General features: G+C 38.5%; 1 protein-coding gene across 16 annotated transcripts in view; it reads left to right on the plus strand.

The window, feature by feature from the left end:
- ZMYND8 (zinc finger MYND-type containing 8) overlaps positions 1 to 16,988 on the plus strand; it is a 65,766-nt gene that overhangs the window by 21,731 nt on the left and 27,047 nt on the right. For 10 of the 16 annotated variants that reach the window (XR_008206898.1, XR_008206899.1, XM_052683455.1 and 7 more), the window contains 2 exons: positions 1,826 to 1,896; positions 12,707 to 12,876. Coding sequence is in view for 14 of the 16 variants with exons in the window: in XM_052683455.1 (XP_052539415.1) it covers positions 1,826 to 1,896; positions 12,707 to 12,876 (241 nt within the window). In the remaining 2 variants the exon portion in view is untranslated. The remainder of the gene's footprint in view (positions 1 to 1,825; positions 1,897 to 12,706; positions 12,877 to 16,988) is intronic. The other 6 variants (XM_052683458.1, XM_052683457.1, XM_052683467.1 and 3 more) reach the window with 1 other exon arrangement.

The raw sequence follows: 16,988 nt of genomic DNA on the forward strand, positions 1-16,988 counted from the left end.
CTGCAACACACTGCCAGCTCCTCTTTGCTGGAGGCCCTCTGGGAAAGGGTGTAACAAATGCACAGTATAATTGATTTGCCCATGCATAGTAAATTGGTGAGCATTGTATTATGGTCAACTATGCTATGCATTTAATCTGTCCATGCAAAATAAATCTGAGAAGCATTGTGCTGTGGTCAACTGTGCTGTACATTTACCATAATTCTGGTCACGTGGCTCCCTTTCTGTGCTGCTGGAATGAACAGCCAGTTAATAGAACTTGTGAATTATTGCTATATATGAACTACAAATATACAATAATGTTTTCTGGAATTGATGGATCTTCTCAGGTTTGGGTCTTCCATACGCTGAGCTCTGTTCATTTGTGTTTAAAATTTTTGCTGACACAATTATACTGTTTACGACTGTGGAAGGAATTCCAGCCCAACTCTCTGGTAGAGTTGATTAAAAGTGGTTTTGACAAATGCCAGACTAAAAAGTCCTGCTGGTACGTTTTGCTTTTTTTAGGAAACTGCTTCAACTCGGACTAGTAACAGAACTCCTGCTAATATAACTGTTTGTTAGCCTGAAGAGTTTTGCTGCTATAAATATAACCCAAGTTCTCTACGTAGTTTCAAAGCTCTGTTTAGCTGCCTTAGGCAGATTTAGCCATAGTGGCTAAAACAAAGGTCTTCAGCTGTCCTTCTGGTCTCTATGGCAGAAATAGATGTCCCTTAGCTAGGATAGCTGGTAGAATGCTCTGTACCAGCAGTAGTTCACTGTCTGCCATATCTGTGTAAACTGGTATCTGCAGCAGCTCATACTAACATGCCAGACAGTGAGTTGTTACTGCAGAGGGAGAGATTTACGCTGTGCTTGACTGTTGTGCTTTGGTTGTGTTAGTGGACAGCTGTGATACCTGCTTCAGGCACCGTAACTGCTTTTGTCAATGATCTTCAATTTGGTTGATTGCTTCAGTCAATGTCATATTTTTCTTTTTCATTCATCTGTAGTAGTCAGATCTCCTAAACTGCTGTGTAACTCCAACACTCCTTTTTTGTCTCTTCCACATTGCTTTCTCAGATGGCTTTCATTAGCAAGATCTATTGAGATATTTTCCTGCATGATATCAATATAAGAAAGTAGAATATCACCAAGTCATATATATATTTTGTCATCTAATTAATCATTTAATCCTACCTGGACTAAATTAGAAGTGTCTGTATAAGGATATGTGGTTGAACGATAGTAACAACTTGGTTCTGCTTACTCTGTATTATAGGTAATAATTCATGAAGTTCTATTCCCAGTAGTTTTCATTCTCTATAAATTTTCTTTTATAGAGAGTCATTTAACAACTAGTAAATAATTTCAAGGATTTTTAAAACTGTGCATTACTTTCTAATTTTGCAAACTTTTTTGTGTCGCTAAATTAGTTACTTCAGCAAATCTGTTCACTGTTGCAGGCAAGCATTTAAACATTAGCAGGAATCTGTTCACACAGCTTACAGAGGCTGTAGGTTAGGAGCTTCAAGGAATGCAATTCCTATTTGTTTGTTATGTGCAGTCGTATAGAAAGTGACATAATCCTCAGTACTTGTTACTAGATTGTCATTAGTGTGGAAGTGTTACCTTTGTAATAGGTAACGTGCAGCATGCATGTGTGTCAGGATTGTTTCTCTCCATGTTTTAGTCCATGTAAGCTCTGGCAAATAGCACTTTAAATTTTGTCAGAAATATTAACGTAGTTCTGTTTGACAGAGTCATGTTGAATTTCTGTATTTCAAGTCAGATATGAGAATAAGTCAGTCTAAACTATTCTAATTCACTTTTTTGATTCCTGCAGTTTGGCTGAAGAGGAAATAAAGGCAGAGCAGGAGGTGGTGGAGGGGATGGATATCTCCACTCGATCCAAAGGTGAGTAAGAAGGAATATTTCACATGTTCCATAACAGAGAAAAATATCTGTAAACTAGGAAACAAAACTGTGCCATCTATGGTGAAACTGCTCTTGAGAGAAGAGTCACTCTGTTTTTTTACAGTGACAGTTGGATCTTGGAATGTGTTTTGATTTTTGCTTAGTTTTCATTGTATGTCATACACACCCCCCACACTCCATTGTTATTTCTGATTTATGCACAAGTAAATTTAGGTCCTTGGAAAGAACATTGACCTTCTGTATCATCTTACTTGCCATGGCTTCCCTTGAAGATTTGCAATATAGGAGAAACTAATAATATGAAGGTGGTATTTCATACAGTGACCAATCCTAATTTTCCTAAGAATGAAGAACACTAATGTTTCTGTTTGCACAAAAATTGGTTCACTGAGCAGTGTGTCTCAAAAATGTTTATGCATGCATTCCATTATCCCCACCTGAAGTAAATTTGGTAGTATTGCAGGTGACTGGGAATTTCTGTCCCTCTGGTTTTTAACTTTTTTCTGTGAACGAATTACTACAGGCAAACGCTGTTGTCTCTAAGTATAAAGAAACTTAAAGATGTAAACATCTCTATTGGTTTAAATAATGCCACAGTCACTTGGACTGGAGCAACAAAAGTGCCCTGCAATGAAATACTTGCACGTGATTGCTTGCTACCGTTCAGTGTAGTTGAATGCCAGCTGCCTGTCCACACTCCTTTTGTACTTGCAGCAGACTTGGCTTTCAGGTAAGCCAAGCAATTTATGTTGCTTTTATGCATTGCATTTCTGTCATGTGTGTTCTTTCAGATAGTAATTTTCTTTCAGTTCTCTGGTAGGATTAGATGAGGAGGTATATTTCATCTCTGTCATCTGACAGCTCACAAGAGATTTGCTTACTCCTTTTGACTCCCTTTGCCCCCTTCTCCCCTTTGCTCATTGTCTTGCGCTTCAGCCTCCATCCTTGGACCGTTTTTGATGTTTACTTCTATATTTCAGTTGACAAAGCTAGGAGAAAGTCAACTTTTTTTTTTTTTTTTTTTTTTTCTCTCTTCAATGACTGTGGAAAGAGGATATCTCCTGGTCCTCTCTACTCCCAGCTTTGTGGTCCCACCACTTTATTCCTTTGTGGGGCTTGTCAGATCCCAGCTGATATAGGAGGCAAGGGGAGTTATTAGATGCATTTGGCTGCCCATGGCATAATTCACCTTCAGTTCACCTTAGTTCACCTTTGACCCAGATATTAATGATAATAATATAAATTTCACACACATCAAATGAGCTAAATTGTTTCTTTTGTCATTCTGAAATTCAGTATCTGGAAGATTTTTATGAGTTTAATAATATTTATGTGGATGTCTGCATTATCACACTGTCGCTTTACTTAGCACAGAAACAGATGTATGGTCCATACAGCAGGTTTCAGTTCCCTTACCTTAACTGGAGTGCTGATCTGACCTCAAGGTGTGTTGATTTAATGAATTAAGCCCACGAGGAACCTTTTGCTTTCCTTGTAGGGTTAAAATGAAATTAAGCTGATTAAATAACTCATGATTATTGAAAGGGATGGACTTTCATCTTCCAGTCTCATCTTTCATTCCCGTGATCTTGCAGCTCCCATTGCTTAGGCTTGGATCAGTTCAAAATAGAAAAACGAAGACTTGTTTTATACTGAGTTTCTATTGGTACAACTCCCTGAACAAGCTCGTGGGCAAGCTCCTGTAGTGATTGAAGGGAGAGTGGTTTGTAAAACAAAGACATTATTACCATAACACTAGTTTAGGTTGGCCCAACCTGTTACTGTGGCCAGAAGTCATTGTTCTGTATGCAGAAGGACTCTTAAATATCAGTGAGATTGATCTGAAAGGCCTTTGTTGTCCAAACATCACCGTAGGAAAGATAAAACTTGACGGAAGTTGAATTAATTGAGTAATAGTTAATGGATGTGATATTTATTTAACTAGTCACTCCTTTCATTTAGTTGGTTTGTTAAATGTGGACTGTAGGTTGGGCAAAAGCCATGTCAATGCTATTTTAAAGGGAAAAATAGCCATTGCCCACCTCTGGTCCCTTTCAGCTGTTTTATCAGGGAAGAAATGATGTGGGATGTAAAGAAATCTTAAGATTTGTCTGTAAGCCATCTTGCTCTATTGTATTTCCAGCTTAATTTATGAACTGGTGGTAGAACTATATAATAGTTGAATTTGTAAGTTTGCATAGAAAATAAGAGGGAGTGGATCTTAAGTGTCATCTGCTTAGTGCAAGAGCTGGCTATGTTACAAGCCTGCTGAAGTGAATCTTTCTTGGCTTCTGTTGTATGGATTGAAACAAGATCCTCTTAGTTTAGTGGAGCATTTCTGCAAAGGAGAAGTTGGAAAGCAGAATTTAAGAACTGCTTTTATACTTTGTGTAGGGTAGATATAATGCAGCAAGGTTTAATGGTGGTGTGATAGGGTAACAGTATTTCTGTAATCTTGTTCAGAATTTTGCTTTGTGTGTTTTTGAGAGGATGTATATGAGGAAATTGATCTTGGATTGATAAGCCCTTAAGGGAAGCACGGAGCCCTGCTTAATTTATTTATTATTATGCTCTGAGAAGCTGGAGTTGAATCCCAGGTGTTGTACAACTTCACTGCTGTCCTGAAGAAGCTGTTATGCTGCAAGTTTGTAGTTTAACTTGCTCTGCTACAGTGTGTTTGTATAGCTAACGTGAGGCTATGTGTAGGGGCAGTTGTGCCAAACTGAATTAAATTGCTTAAATTAAATTAATTAAAAAGATAGCTCAATGCAGACCTCATCATAAACATACTTTAGAATAAACAGTTCAGTTTTACTTGTTATAAATGAATTCTAGTTCAGCTTAAGCTAAACTGAAACATGCATTGTTTAATCTGAAAACAGGGAGTGTCAGCATAGCCTTTTGAATTGGTTTAAGTAAGGTGGTGATTTCAAGGCAGACTAAGCTTGGCAGACTGCTCAGTGCTGCAGTTTTACCCACTTGTTTCAATAGTTAAGCTGGCAGGAAACTAACTGAACCATAAAACATGCTTAGTTTTTTACTAGCTTAGTATGCTGCAATAGCTTGGTAGGCTGCCAGCACTGGTGTAAGAGAGAGGACAAGAATATACCAGTTGGGTGCAGGAAGTGTAGAGCTTGGCAGCCAGCTTTTAGGTAGGCTTAGGCTCTAAGAAAAATAGAGCTTAAAACTGTAGCTGAGACTTCTTATGCTTTAGAATGTGATACATAAAGGTGAGTCTCTAGAAGTGGTCAGAGCTATGCACTCTGACTCTCCATCTGCATTTTTCTACCCCTCTCCTTAGGCTAGCACTGGTGCTTATTTAGGCTAGCACTGTGCTATTGCACAGTGAGCAGTGTCAAGAAGTTTGTACTGTATTTTTTGGTCTAATCATGAACAGATTGATTTAATGATTACACGTAAGTGCCTCTCTGTGGGAAGGTGTAGAGGCAGACCTCTGGTGGAGTTGAAAAGGGAATGGGAGCAGACTTACTGTAGTAGTTTAACTGTTCTAATTTAGATATGCTAATAAGCTGTGGATGGGCAGCTTCAGTAAGGATAGGGTTTTAAAATACATTGCTGCCTTGATCAGAACAAGCATGTGTAAGACATCAGAGAACAGGAAATGGAAAATAATGGCTTCAAGAGAATAAAAGAAGTCCTAAAAAACAAACGAGCAAACAAAAAAACCAGAACAAATGCAGAAGCAGATTGCTATTTAGCAAGGGAAAAAGGCCATGGAATAGATTATTGTAATATTTTGTCCTCTGCGTATCATACATGAACATTTCTGACAGAAACATCTTGTTGTATTTCTGTTCCAGCCCTATGGACTACTTTTTAACTTTGTATATTAAATATTTCAAGATAGAGCTTTCAAGGCTTTCTGGAGGATTTCCTGAGTGTTTCCAGGTTGTGTTCCCAGAGCAGTGTAACCAGCTTAATTATTGTCTGATGTAGTTCTGTCTTTCCACGTGCTTGTTCTCTCTAAACAGCAGTAGGCTCTTCATTGGGCTTTTTTCTACTATTGACTTGAAGACTTTTCTTTTTAATTTCAGGCTGAGGTTATTTTTTTGCTTGATTTTTTGCTTACCCCCCAGTAGATGTTAGCTGTGGTGGCAGGTGGACTTCCATGAAGGTTTCGTGTATTTCAGCTAGTGCTCTTGTTTGCTTGAATAGTGACCAGTAAAAAGGAGCTCTTTAACTTCCTCCTTCCCATCATCAGTCATGTGTTCATTATGTTTCCTTTGCTTCTGTACTGGCACTTAGCCACTTCGATTCTAAGTCTGTTAAGGATTTGGATGTGGAAGTAATTTTCTACCTGCTTATCTCCCTGAACCAGATTACTAGGGAGTTGAATAGATGTCATTGCTAGGATCAGATGTGCCTGTCAATGCCAGCTCATCATTAGGTGGTCTTAGCTGTATAATAAAATCATATACTGAAACACTACTACACTTAACAGTAAGAATTCTTACTTGGACAGCTTTTGTAATGTGGCATGTTTGTATTTAAGGCTTGTCTCTTAAGGGCATCTCACAGCGGTAAAGATATTGTTCAGATATTGTGAGTATAAATACAAAATGAATAGTAAAACCAAATTTCTAGAAAACTTCTATTTTTAGTAGTAGTTTCATAATAGTATAATGTTTCAACTTTTGATGCAGTGACACCAAGAATGACGTTCTTGTCTCAATGTGAAATGTAATTTGAAACTTCTGCAGTGAAAAGTAGTACAGCCTGAGGCTTATTTCTCTAGTACTGAGGGTCTACAGGAGTGCCTTGAGGCAGCAGGTCCCCCTGCAGCCAGGCTGTAGCTCATAAGCTGCTTACCTCCCTTACATTGCCAGAGGTAGCCATGTATTTCTTGCTCTCTGTCTTCCAAAGCTCTAAACTGAAGAAACATGTAGCAGTCTCTTTTTGTACTTGCAATTGCAATGTAGGAGTTCATCAGGATTTACACAACCATGGCTAACCTCTGTTATTTATTACATTAAGCAACTGAATTGAGTTAATTGTACCAGTTGAAGTTCCTGGAATGTAAACAGGGCTTTAGTGGTTGATTGCAATTGCATCATATTTCAAAACCCTGGCATAAGATTAAAATGCCTCAGAGTTTGCATATAAGTCCGAAAAGAGTTATCCATTTTGTTAAGTGTTTTGTAGATAATTGAGCTTGATATAGGATAATAGTGGATTTGGGCAATCATAAATCTGTTAGCAACTGTTCAGGATAATAAAAAATATGTATAAATGAAAGTCTTCATACTTGTGGAAACCATATAAAGCAGTAATTGAGCCTTCTACCAAATCAGACTGTAAGGATGATGATTTGGAGTGATGTTGCTCCTTTTTCTCTCAGAATACTTGATTGATTTACCTCAACACCATTTAGAATACATGAATTCAGAGCTTTTGAAGAGGAAGAAGGAAGGGAGAAGAGATGGAGTGTTGAGAAGTCCAGTCTTCACCTGGCAGGAGCAATTGCTCATCCTGTAGTTGCATGGTGGCACAGTCAAACAATTATTTTTAAACCCTAGGTGAAGCTCAGGTTAGCTTCTTACTCCGTGATGGATGTTTTGCAAGAACATTCATAATTGCTTACGCTAATACTGGTAACACAGAAAAATTAATAATAAGCTAGTCATGAACGGATAGCTTTTAATTAGAATTTAAAGGGTTTTTTCAGGTATCCGTTTTCTCACTTGCACTAGCAGTGATATTTAAGTAATATTAAGACAAAATTACTTAATCAAAAATCAATAAGTAAGTGGAATACGATTGCTTGGCAAATTAATTCAATAGTACAATTAAATTTATCACAATTTTAATGAAATGTTAATTCATTATTTTTCTTTAATGCCCATCATTTAATATATGGAGCATTTTTTTCTGAGTGCTGAGTTACTGCCGTCTGATCCTTGCCTTTTCAAGTAGAAAAGATGGGTGCACAATTGATGCTCATTGATGAAAAGTTTGGTTTGAGTTGATGTGCTCAGTGTGTGACAGGGTTTCCTGGAAGAAGCAAGGAGAAGCCAGAGATATGTAGCAATTGGCAATGAACTGCAGTGGTGGGATGCACTCCAAAGTGAGGCCATTCTTGCAAAAATACAACACAGGGGCATTCTTTATAGTTTTCAATTCTAGTTAAAGTAACCCTATTTAAGTAGGTACTGACATTCTGTGTTATCTAAGCTGAATTAAAAACTGTTCATAGTATTAGTTCCCTTGCAGATTGGTAGATTTGCAACAGTGACAGTTAAAGGCCTTAGATTCTTCCACCAGCATGACTAAACCTGAAAGAAAACACCACCTTTGCATTGCTGTTGTCTTGTCTATTCTTTTTTTCTTTTTTTTTTTCCCCCCTCAGTTATATTGCCTTCAGAAAATCTCTGGCCATTTCAATAACTTGCCAGTTAAAAAAAAGTCAAATATGTAATTCAGGTCAGTTTGTGAGGTTTGAGTTCTCACTCATGTATATGCAAATCCCTGACATTCTCAGGCTTGAGCCACATGAGAAAGTTACACTGGTTTAATGTAAGTAGTTTTCAAAATCAGTTAACCTAACACGTGTTTTTGTGGAATCATGTTTAGTTTGGTTTAATCAGTATTGAATCAGTACCTCTTTCCAGTTAAAGTGTGGTTTGGATTTATGACTGAAAACTGAAATGCAGTTCAGTTCTCATTTAGTATACAGCAGTTTAACTCTTCCTGGCCCAAATGAGGCAGCTCAGGATAAAACATCATTTAAAAGTAAGAAATCATCACTTGATGGAAGCAAGCCTATAACGTAAACTTTACACTCAATTTTCCTTTTGCATTTCAGAGCTCGTGTACCACATTCAGTGTCACTGGCATCTTCTTTGTAATCCCCAAATAGATTGAATTGCTAAAAGCAAACTGGTGCACTCCTCTGGTGGCAGTTTTGTGCCTGAAAGTAAGAAATAGAAGCCAAAGGGCAGAAAGCTGTAATCTTCTGTTACTCTCCTGGTTTCAGCTGTGCCTGTGTACTTATGTAAATGGAAATAAATGCTGAAGACTGTTCAGTGAGCTATACTGAGGAAACTCGAGCTAATAGGTCCTTGCAAGTACTTTAAGGGTGTTGTTTGCAGTAGGGAGAGAGAATTCTACAGATGTCTGCGTTGGAAAAGGGTTAAAGTACAGTCAGCACTTCCCAGTGAGAGTAGTTTAGTCATGACTTCTTTCAGGAATGTGTGAAAAGGCCGTGTTAAGAAATGGAGGTTATAGAAGAGAAACAGAGATGTTGTGCAAGCTGTGTGGTGATAGCAGGATGAGAAGAGCGATGGCACGACGCAGTTTTTGCTGCTCACTCTGGGTGCAAACAGGTCCCGTGCTAAGTAAGCTCTATTTCACATAAATGAAAAGTTAGAATTCAGAACTTGTTTTTATATTAGCTTGGATTGCTTTGGTTAAACTGTGGGATTTGGTTTAGCTGACACTGCTGCAGTTTTTCTTCCATGATAGCTCTACTGGCTCAGCTCTCATGGGATAGATGAAGCGTATGCCAGCCATAGGAGTTCTTCTGCTACCTTCTGTGCATGATTAGCTAAACTGAAAAAAACTCCCACTAGTCTGTCAGCATAACTGTACCTGTATTATTATACATGTAGTATTTAGAGAAATGTGCCTAGGTTGTTAACCTTATCTTTATTTGTGCAAATCATTATTGGAGACAGTTTTATTTCTCTTTATGGACTATTTGACCTCTGCGTTTGCAGAAAATACAGAAATCATCTGGAAGTCTAATTCAGTTCTTCATTGTGTTACTGACCTTCTAAGACTTGTGCTATGTAACAAACTATATCACCTTTGAATGCGATTCAGCCTAACATCAATTACATGGGGCATTATTTTGAGTAGAGTTTTAAACCAAACTTTGTTTTCTTGGCTTACTGGGTCTGCTCAGCCTTAAGAAAAGAAGACTGAGAGGGGACCTGATCCAAGTCTATAAATATCTAAGGTGTGGGAGGCAGAATGGCGAGGCCAGACTGTTTTCAGTGGTGAGTGGAGACAGGACAAGAGGAAACGGCCGGAAACTGCAGCATAGGAAGTTCTGCACCAATGTGCGCAAGAACTTCTTTACAGTGAGGTGACGGAGCACTGGAACAGGCTGCCCAGGGAGGTGGTGGAGTCTCCTTCTCTGGAGATGTTCAAGATCTGCCTGGATGCTGACCTGTGCGACCTGCTGTAGGGAACCTGCTTTGGCAGGGGGGTTGGACTCGATGATCTCTGGAGGTCCCTTCCAACCCCTACAATTCTGTGATTCTGTGATTCTATGATTGGCTTTCTTTTAAGAATGTCTAATGAGAAAGTGTCAGCAGCCCATATTATTTGTGATACCTACAGCTTTGTTGTAGGAAGGAGTTGCATTTGACAGTTGACTGTAAATTCTCTTAAAAATCCTAGATATGTATTCAGTCCATATAACTTCTGTTTCCTCATTGAAGCACCTTAAGTCAGCAGCATGCATGACCTTACCTGCCTGTAGGAGGGAAGTCAACTGTGTTGTTTTCTGCAGATTTCAATCGATCTCTGTATGCAGTTTTCCTACTGTACAGATAGAGTAGCATGTGATCAAACTTGGGTACCTCTGTAAAGATGCCCGAATGCATTCAGGATTAGTACAGGCAATGGAAAGAAGATATGCTATCTGAGACAGGAAACTGGAAGGAGCTTGGACTCCTGACTAGCCTGTCCTGCTAAGTGAGAGCCTTTACAGGCAGTGGATTAAAGTCAGGTGCCTGTGCTGTTACCTCCTCAAGCCATCTGCCAGCTCCTCTGGTGAGCATTGTTGCTTCTAGTAGAGACATGAGTCACTTCTGAATGAGCATCTGAGGTACCTGTTTTCAGTCCAATTAATGTGATTGGCTGAAAATTGGAGCAGGTCCAGGACATGTGCCGCAGGCAGGGCAGATGACTGACAATGATAACTGCCTGAAATAGAATGGCTAAGCTGACATAAGTTTTATCCTGTCTTTAGTCTATGAACACTTTTGTGCATCTCTCTCACACAAGAATAAGTGGATTCCTAAAGCTGATGAGTTTAATATCATCTTTCATTTTGAGAAAGGAGATATGAAGTATTATGCATGTAAAGTAGTATTTAAATATGTTAGTTTTCATGGGAGATTTCAGATGAGGTCTTCCAGTAAATTCTGGTGGCTTGGCAACCCAATACAACTCAGCCCATCACCTAGTGAGACCTGGAAGGAAAGATGACAGATTCGTGAAGGAAGGGATTATTTCCCAGCAGTTGGATTTGACTTCATGTCGGGAGCTGTGGAAAACGCAAACACCCTTTAAGGTGGCATTAATGATAAAGCAGCATTGCTTTTTTCCTTCCTTTGTTCCTGTCCAGTATAACTGCTTTGCTGAAGGGGAAGCACTTGTCTGGCTGTGCAACAAGTGGGGCTACAGAAAGAAACTACTCAGCAAAAAGCGTTGTTTGGTTGGTTTTTTGTTTTTGTTTTTTTTTTTTAATTTTATTCCTCAACAGTTTTGTGGGTAGCTGCAAAAAAAGCTTGCTAGCACAAGTCAGTAGGGAATTGACTGCATGGGAATGACTTTGTGGAGGTTTCAGTTGTTTCTCTTCGGCAGTGATGACTTCTGACCCCTGGGGTTGTGTCTAACATTTTGTTTTGTTAAACATGCTAAAAGCTTAAGGAAAAAAAAAAAAAGTGTTGAACAGAATCTGTTGCATTTTCATTTGTATTTTGTCAAGGTTGTCTGCTGATCAGTGATTGTCTATTGCAGCTGATGGTACTTTTTGTTTTACATCAGTACTTTGTCTTTGAGCTAAGCTTTCCATATCTATTAGGAATGCTCTTTTTTTTTTTTTTTTTTACCTGGGGTATTTCTGATGAGCTTGTCAGTGCTTGTTGTTCTGTTTTTATAAAGTGTTAACAAAATGGAGCACCACTGTGAGAGTGAAACAGACTTGAGGATCAACAGCAGATTGGTAAAACTGGCTCTCAGTTTCTTCTCTGTCTCTTTTTAAGAATGTTTGCAGCTCATAGCACTCACCAGGGCTGCTGTGTCGGTTTAAGCTGCTTGATGAGCTTACACTAAGATACCAAATGATGATTTAAAGCAGTTGAGCCATGGGCACGTTTCCTTCTGCCATCTTTCTTGCCTGGAGTGATAACTTTGGGTCTAGAGGGATGCTGTGACTTAATAAACTGCTCTAGTCATTTGCTTGGAGAATGTTAGAGCTCTCCCTTTAAGAGGCATTGAAAAGTTATGTCACTTTCTCTTTTTATTCTATTTAGCTGTCAAATGTTAAGAAATGAGTGAGAGTCTTGTCTTTTTTTCTATTTTTTTTTTTTAATTTCAGTAGACACGTTTAAATATGGGAAATAGGAAGAAAGTCTGACCTCATCATTTGCCACAGATAGATAAGGAACGCTTCTGTTCCTTATCTTCCTAAATTACATCAGTGAAATCATAATTGTTTTTATTTTTGAGAGGAATTGAGGAAATAAGTTTGAAATGGATTTCTGCTAAACTACAGAATGTAATTGTTATTACACCTCAAAAAAGAATAATATTTGGAATGAGATGAGTGACCAGAATTCCAGGGGAAAAGAAACAAATGTTTAATGTAACCTAAAATAACGTATACTGAAATTTCATTTGACGGTGGTATTGTTTGTGCTTCCAGTTTTGTATGTGATTGCATAATGGGCAATTGAGAAACTGTTCAGTGAGGGAGTGTGTATGATAAAGCACAATGCTGGCTGAACACTTTTCACTGATGTGTGCTCTCTAACAGGTTTGTTTGTATCTGACGTAGATCCTGGCTCTGCCGAACGCACTGCACAAAAAAGGAAGTTTCCCAGCCCTCCACATTCCTCTAATGGCCACTCACCCCAAGATGCATCAACAAGTCCCATAAAAAAGAAAAAGAAACCTGGTCTATTGAACAGTAATAATAAAGAACAGGTAAGAGAAGTCCTGGTCTTGTTATGCTAGGATATGAACCAATGAAAGATGGATGTAGAGAGCTGAACAGGAGCCCCCTACTCTTTAGGAAGCTTAATTTTTGCACTAGAAAGTAGATATTCACTGAAGGTGCAGTGGGTGCAGGAATTGGCATTTTAAGGCAGATTTGAGTGCTTATAATTTTTTTTCTTAAGTTTTTTATTTTTAGTATGAGAGCTTTTGTTGTTGTTAAAACTATCAAGAGAGTAAATAAAATTAAAAGGAAATATAGAGGGATGTGATGTCCTAGGTTAAGAAAGATACCATAATATCTCTGGGAATCTGTCATCTGTTCCCAGTCCTCTTGCCAGTTGCTAACAACAGTCCTGCTGCTCCCATGGTACTTCACAGATTCTCTCCCCTTCCTTTAAACTGATGAGCCAGAAATATTGCTACCAAAGTTGATGACTCCAAGGATCGTGCTGGCAGTATTTTTCCGTCTTCATTTTCAGTGACTTCTGAATACTGAATTTATAGCATTTGTTGTAGCTCATGAAAGGACTTGATTCCAGAAGGCTGACAATTTCAGAGTCTTTGTATGATGCAAATGAAGGAATTGTATGAATTACATTGAATACCAAATGCTGTAAAGCAGCTCTATCATCCTGGAGGAGATTACATGAAAGCAATCTTTAGCTCCACTGAAATGATTTCTCATCTAGTTAGCAGATGAAGTGCCTGTGTTCTGTTCAGAGTGCTTTTGTGTGTTAATGTGTTCTACCACTATCTTATAAACACAGGATTAAGTTGTGTGGATTTGGAGCTTTTTTTCCCCTCATGTATTAGCATCTGCATTAAACATCATCATGGTACAATTGTACTGGTTTAGAAGGAAAATGAAATTGTTAATCGCTGCAGTTTATTTTGGAACAGAGACCTTGAATAAATGAGGCCAAAGAATGGTCTTTCAGTGCTAAATGTATTTTACTTAGGGTACTGGGGAGGTCTAGTAACAGCATGTGTAGGCATTGCTGATGTAGTTTAATGTTGTCAGTTTGGCTTTTTCTGAGTTCACTGTGGGCTCTGAGAATTCCTACATGTCTTGGACATTTGCAAGGAGATGATGTTGTGCTGCAGTTTGGGTTTTCTAACTGCGCTCTGTAGAGATAATGGTACAGACAGTGAGGCTGAATCTTAGAGGATTCCTTCCCACTGTTCATTCATGCATTTAAAAGTACACTGTGTGAAAAATAATTGTAGTTGTTGAACTCAATATGTCCGTTCCCCTCAGTAAATCATTTTCTGTTTTCCAGGTATTTCAAACCTGAAATACTGCAGGATAGAAAAGTTGTGTATCTAAAGAAGAAAAGCAAACTAGGCATGTTGCTTAGCTGTACATGTTATCAGTTAGCAAGGAAGTATCATTTGTTTTGGTTTGTTTTTGTTGGCTTTTTTTTGCTTTTGTAAGTTGTTTTTAATTTAATAAAACGTACCTGAAGATGATTGTTTCTATAAGGTGTATCAGTCTGCTCTACATAATGGCAGTTAATGTTAAAGATCCCTTAACTGCTGAAGAGATGTAAGCTAAGCACACAGTTACTTGTTTTGCTCCTAGTTTAGGTTTCAAGTATAATGTAGCTGACAGCTGTGATTCTGCTTGGCTGATAAATCCATTTTGAGGTCTGGCAACATCAGTGGAGCCTCCAGGTTGATATTCTTCACCATCGAGTGTTTGGTAGTGCTGGTGTGTATCAAGATACCCCCTCACTACAGCTATCATTGCACAAGGCTTTGTACTAAGATGCTACGGGTGTTCAGAATGGTGCCAACGGGTATTTAAAGTATTGACATACAAAAAATTACGGAGATAAAGAGTATAGCTAAAAGGTTAAAAAAAAATAATCAGGAATGTGCAACACTTGGTCAGCTACAATATATTTGAAGTAGCAGCTTTTTTCCAACCTAGCTTTAAAGTTAATTTAAACTGACTAGAAATAGTAATCTTTTTCTTGCATAAAAAGCACTACAGTACTCTTGTTTTTCCTTCAGTTTTATACGTATCTTACTAACATTACTGAAACTGTGAGGGCAAGCTGCCACTTGAGCTGGAACTGACTTTTGAAACTGTTGGGAGAACAAAGCTTTTCTTTCATGACTGTTAACATTTAAACTCTTAAACATGTTGCTCTGATTAGAACAAGTGAAAGGCTCCTTTGATGTCACTCGGGGGTTCGTTTTCCATCATTTAGTTCTGTTGTTTGAGTCTTTTTGAGTCTCATTCCTATCTTCTTTCTTTCCTGGCCCTCAGTCTTAGCTCAGACAAAACAAGGTGGTATTTATCTGAAAGATAGGAAAGTCCTCAGTCAGAGAATTAATTCCTTCCACCTTCTAGCAAAGAAGGACTATTTTATTTAGCTACAATAAGCTCATTTCTCTGTAATTGCTTACAGATTTTAAATTTCTTTTAGAACAGGAAGTCAGTGTGGATGCGCTGCCCATAGCTGCATCTCAACTACCAAGACTTCAGTTTCAGAATCTCTGAGTATTGAGATTTTGGTCTCAAGCTGTGGTGCATGTAACCACAAACAAAGCACACTTCTGCTGACAATTGTAACTTTCTCTTTTTCGCTCTGAGTTTACACGTGCACTTCTGTCCTGGTTTGAATGATTGGCATAGTAATATATTTGAAATGTAGGTAAAGCCTTTCCCTGCCCCTCTTATTCCCCAGGAGCACAAAGAACCTTCCTTGTAGAGGTCTGGTTGTATCTGTGTTTAACTGTATACAGAGAAAGTACAGAAGATAACGCTCAGTCCATGTCTGTGCTACCTTTCTAGTAGCTGCAATGTATGTAGAATAGGAAATGAAAACTGCCAAAAGAGACAGGAATGTAAGTGGAACTTTAGGTAGCAGAATGCTTATGAAGTTACAGTAAAATTTTATGGATAACATTCTTTCTTTGCATGAAATATTATACAGTAATTGATTATCAGAGGTAATATGTCTTCTGGTGTATCTGTTGAGATATTATATCTCCAGCTGGATTGTCATAGAACACCTCTTCTGCATCACCTAACTTTGTCATGGAAGGCCTCCTACTCATGAGGATAATTAGACCTTGTCCTTTGCTACTTTATAAATCTAGAAGGATCACAGTCTAAGCTGATGGTGGTTTGTGGTGTATAATGTATGTCCTGTGTGACCAGTTTTGTTCAGGGTGCCGCAGAGGTACCCAGCTTTTGCATATTGTCCCCCTGTTTAGCAATCAGGCAGGCATGTGACAGCCTAAGAACTTGTGAAGCTCTTTGTGATGTAGGAAGTGCACACGATTACACGAGAACCAAAGAGGTGCTGCAAACTACAAGCAGCTGGTTGGGTAGCCACAAATAGCATTACATCAAACAAAGAGTCACAGCAAATAGTAAAAAATTTGTGATTATTTATCTCCATCCCCTCCTCCTTTAATTAATAGCAAACAGGAAACTTAAATTCCCTTATCATTAATAAATATGTCTCAGTTTTCCAATAATTTTTTGCTTTTCTTCAAATCCAATCCAGGAAACACTGGGTATCTGTTGTCCAATTTTGGCTCTCTCAGGCTCTCCTGCTCTCATGTTTTGGTATCATCTGTGTCACCTTTAAGCAGTTTGAGGCGCAAGTGAAAGAGCAGTCTGTGCAGTTTATGAAATTCACATTATTTTCTAGTGCAAACTAGTGGAGATTGTGTCTTAAATTTTGATGCTCATGTAAATGGTGGGTTACATTTTTCCCCAGGCTCATGCTGCTGGGGTCACCTTATTAAAGTTGTGAATCTGCTTCTGTGCCATCCTACTTTGTTTTGCTTTATCAGTTAAAATCACCATTGACTTGCTTGGTTCTGAAAAGTTGTGAGTTACTGTAATTTAGGACAGGGTTGTGTGGTGCTCAGCTACTTTGTCAGGACTGATTAATTTCTTCAGTTGTGCCAGTTTAGCCACCACTACATCTCCCAGTATGATGTAGCTCCTTCAGCCCCATGGGATTCTGAGTTTGAGGATGTTGGATTGCACGACTTGCACTTGATGTCCTCATTTGCCACAAAAATTTATTTTCAGTGCTGAGTATAATATGCATCATTTGGCATCTGAATATGAA

The sequence above is a fragment of the Tympanuchus pallidicinctus genome, unplaced genomic scaffold, assembly GCF_026119805.1.
Source record: "Tympanuchus pallidicinctus isolate F22 unplaced genomic scaffold, pur_lepc_1.0 scaffold20, whole genome shotgun sequence".
Classification (NCBI taxonomy): domain Eukaryota; kingdom Metazoa; phylum Chordata; class Aves; order Galliformes; family Phasianidae; genus Tympanuchus; species Tympanuchus pallidicinctus.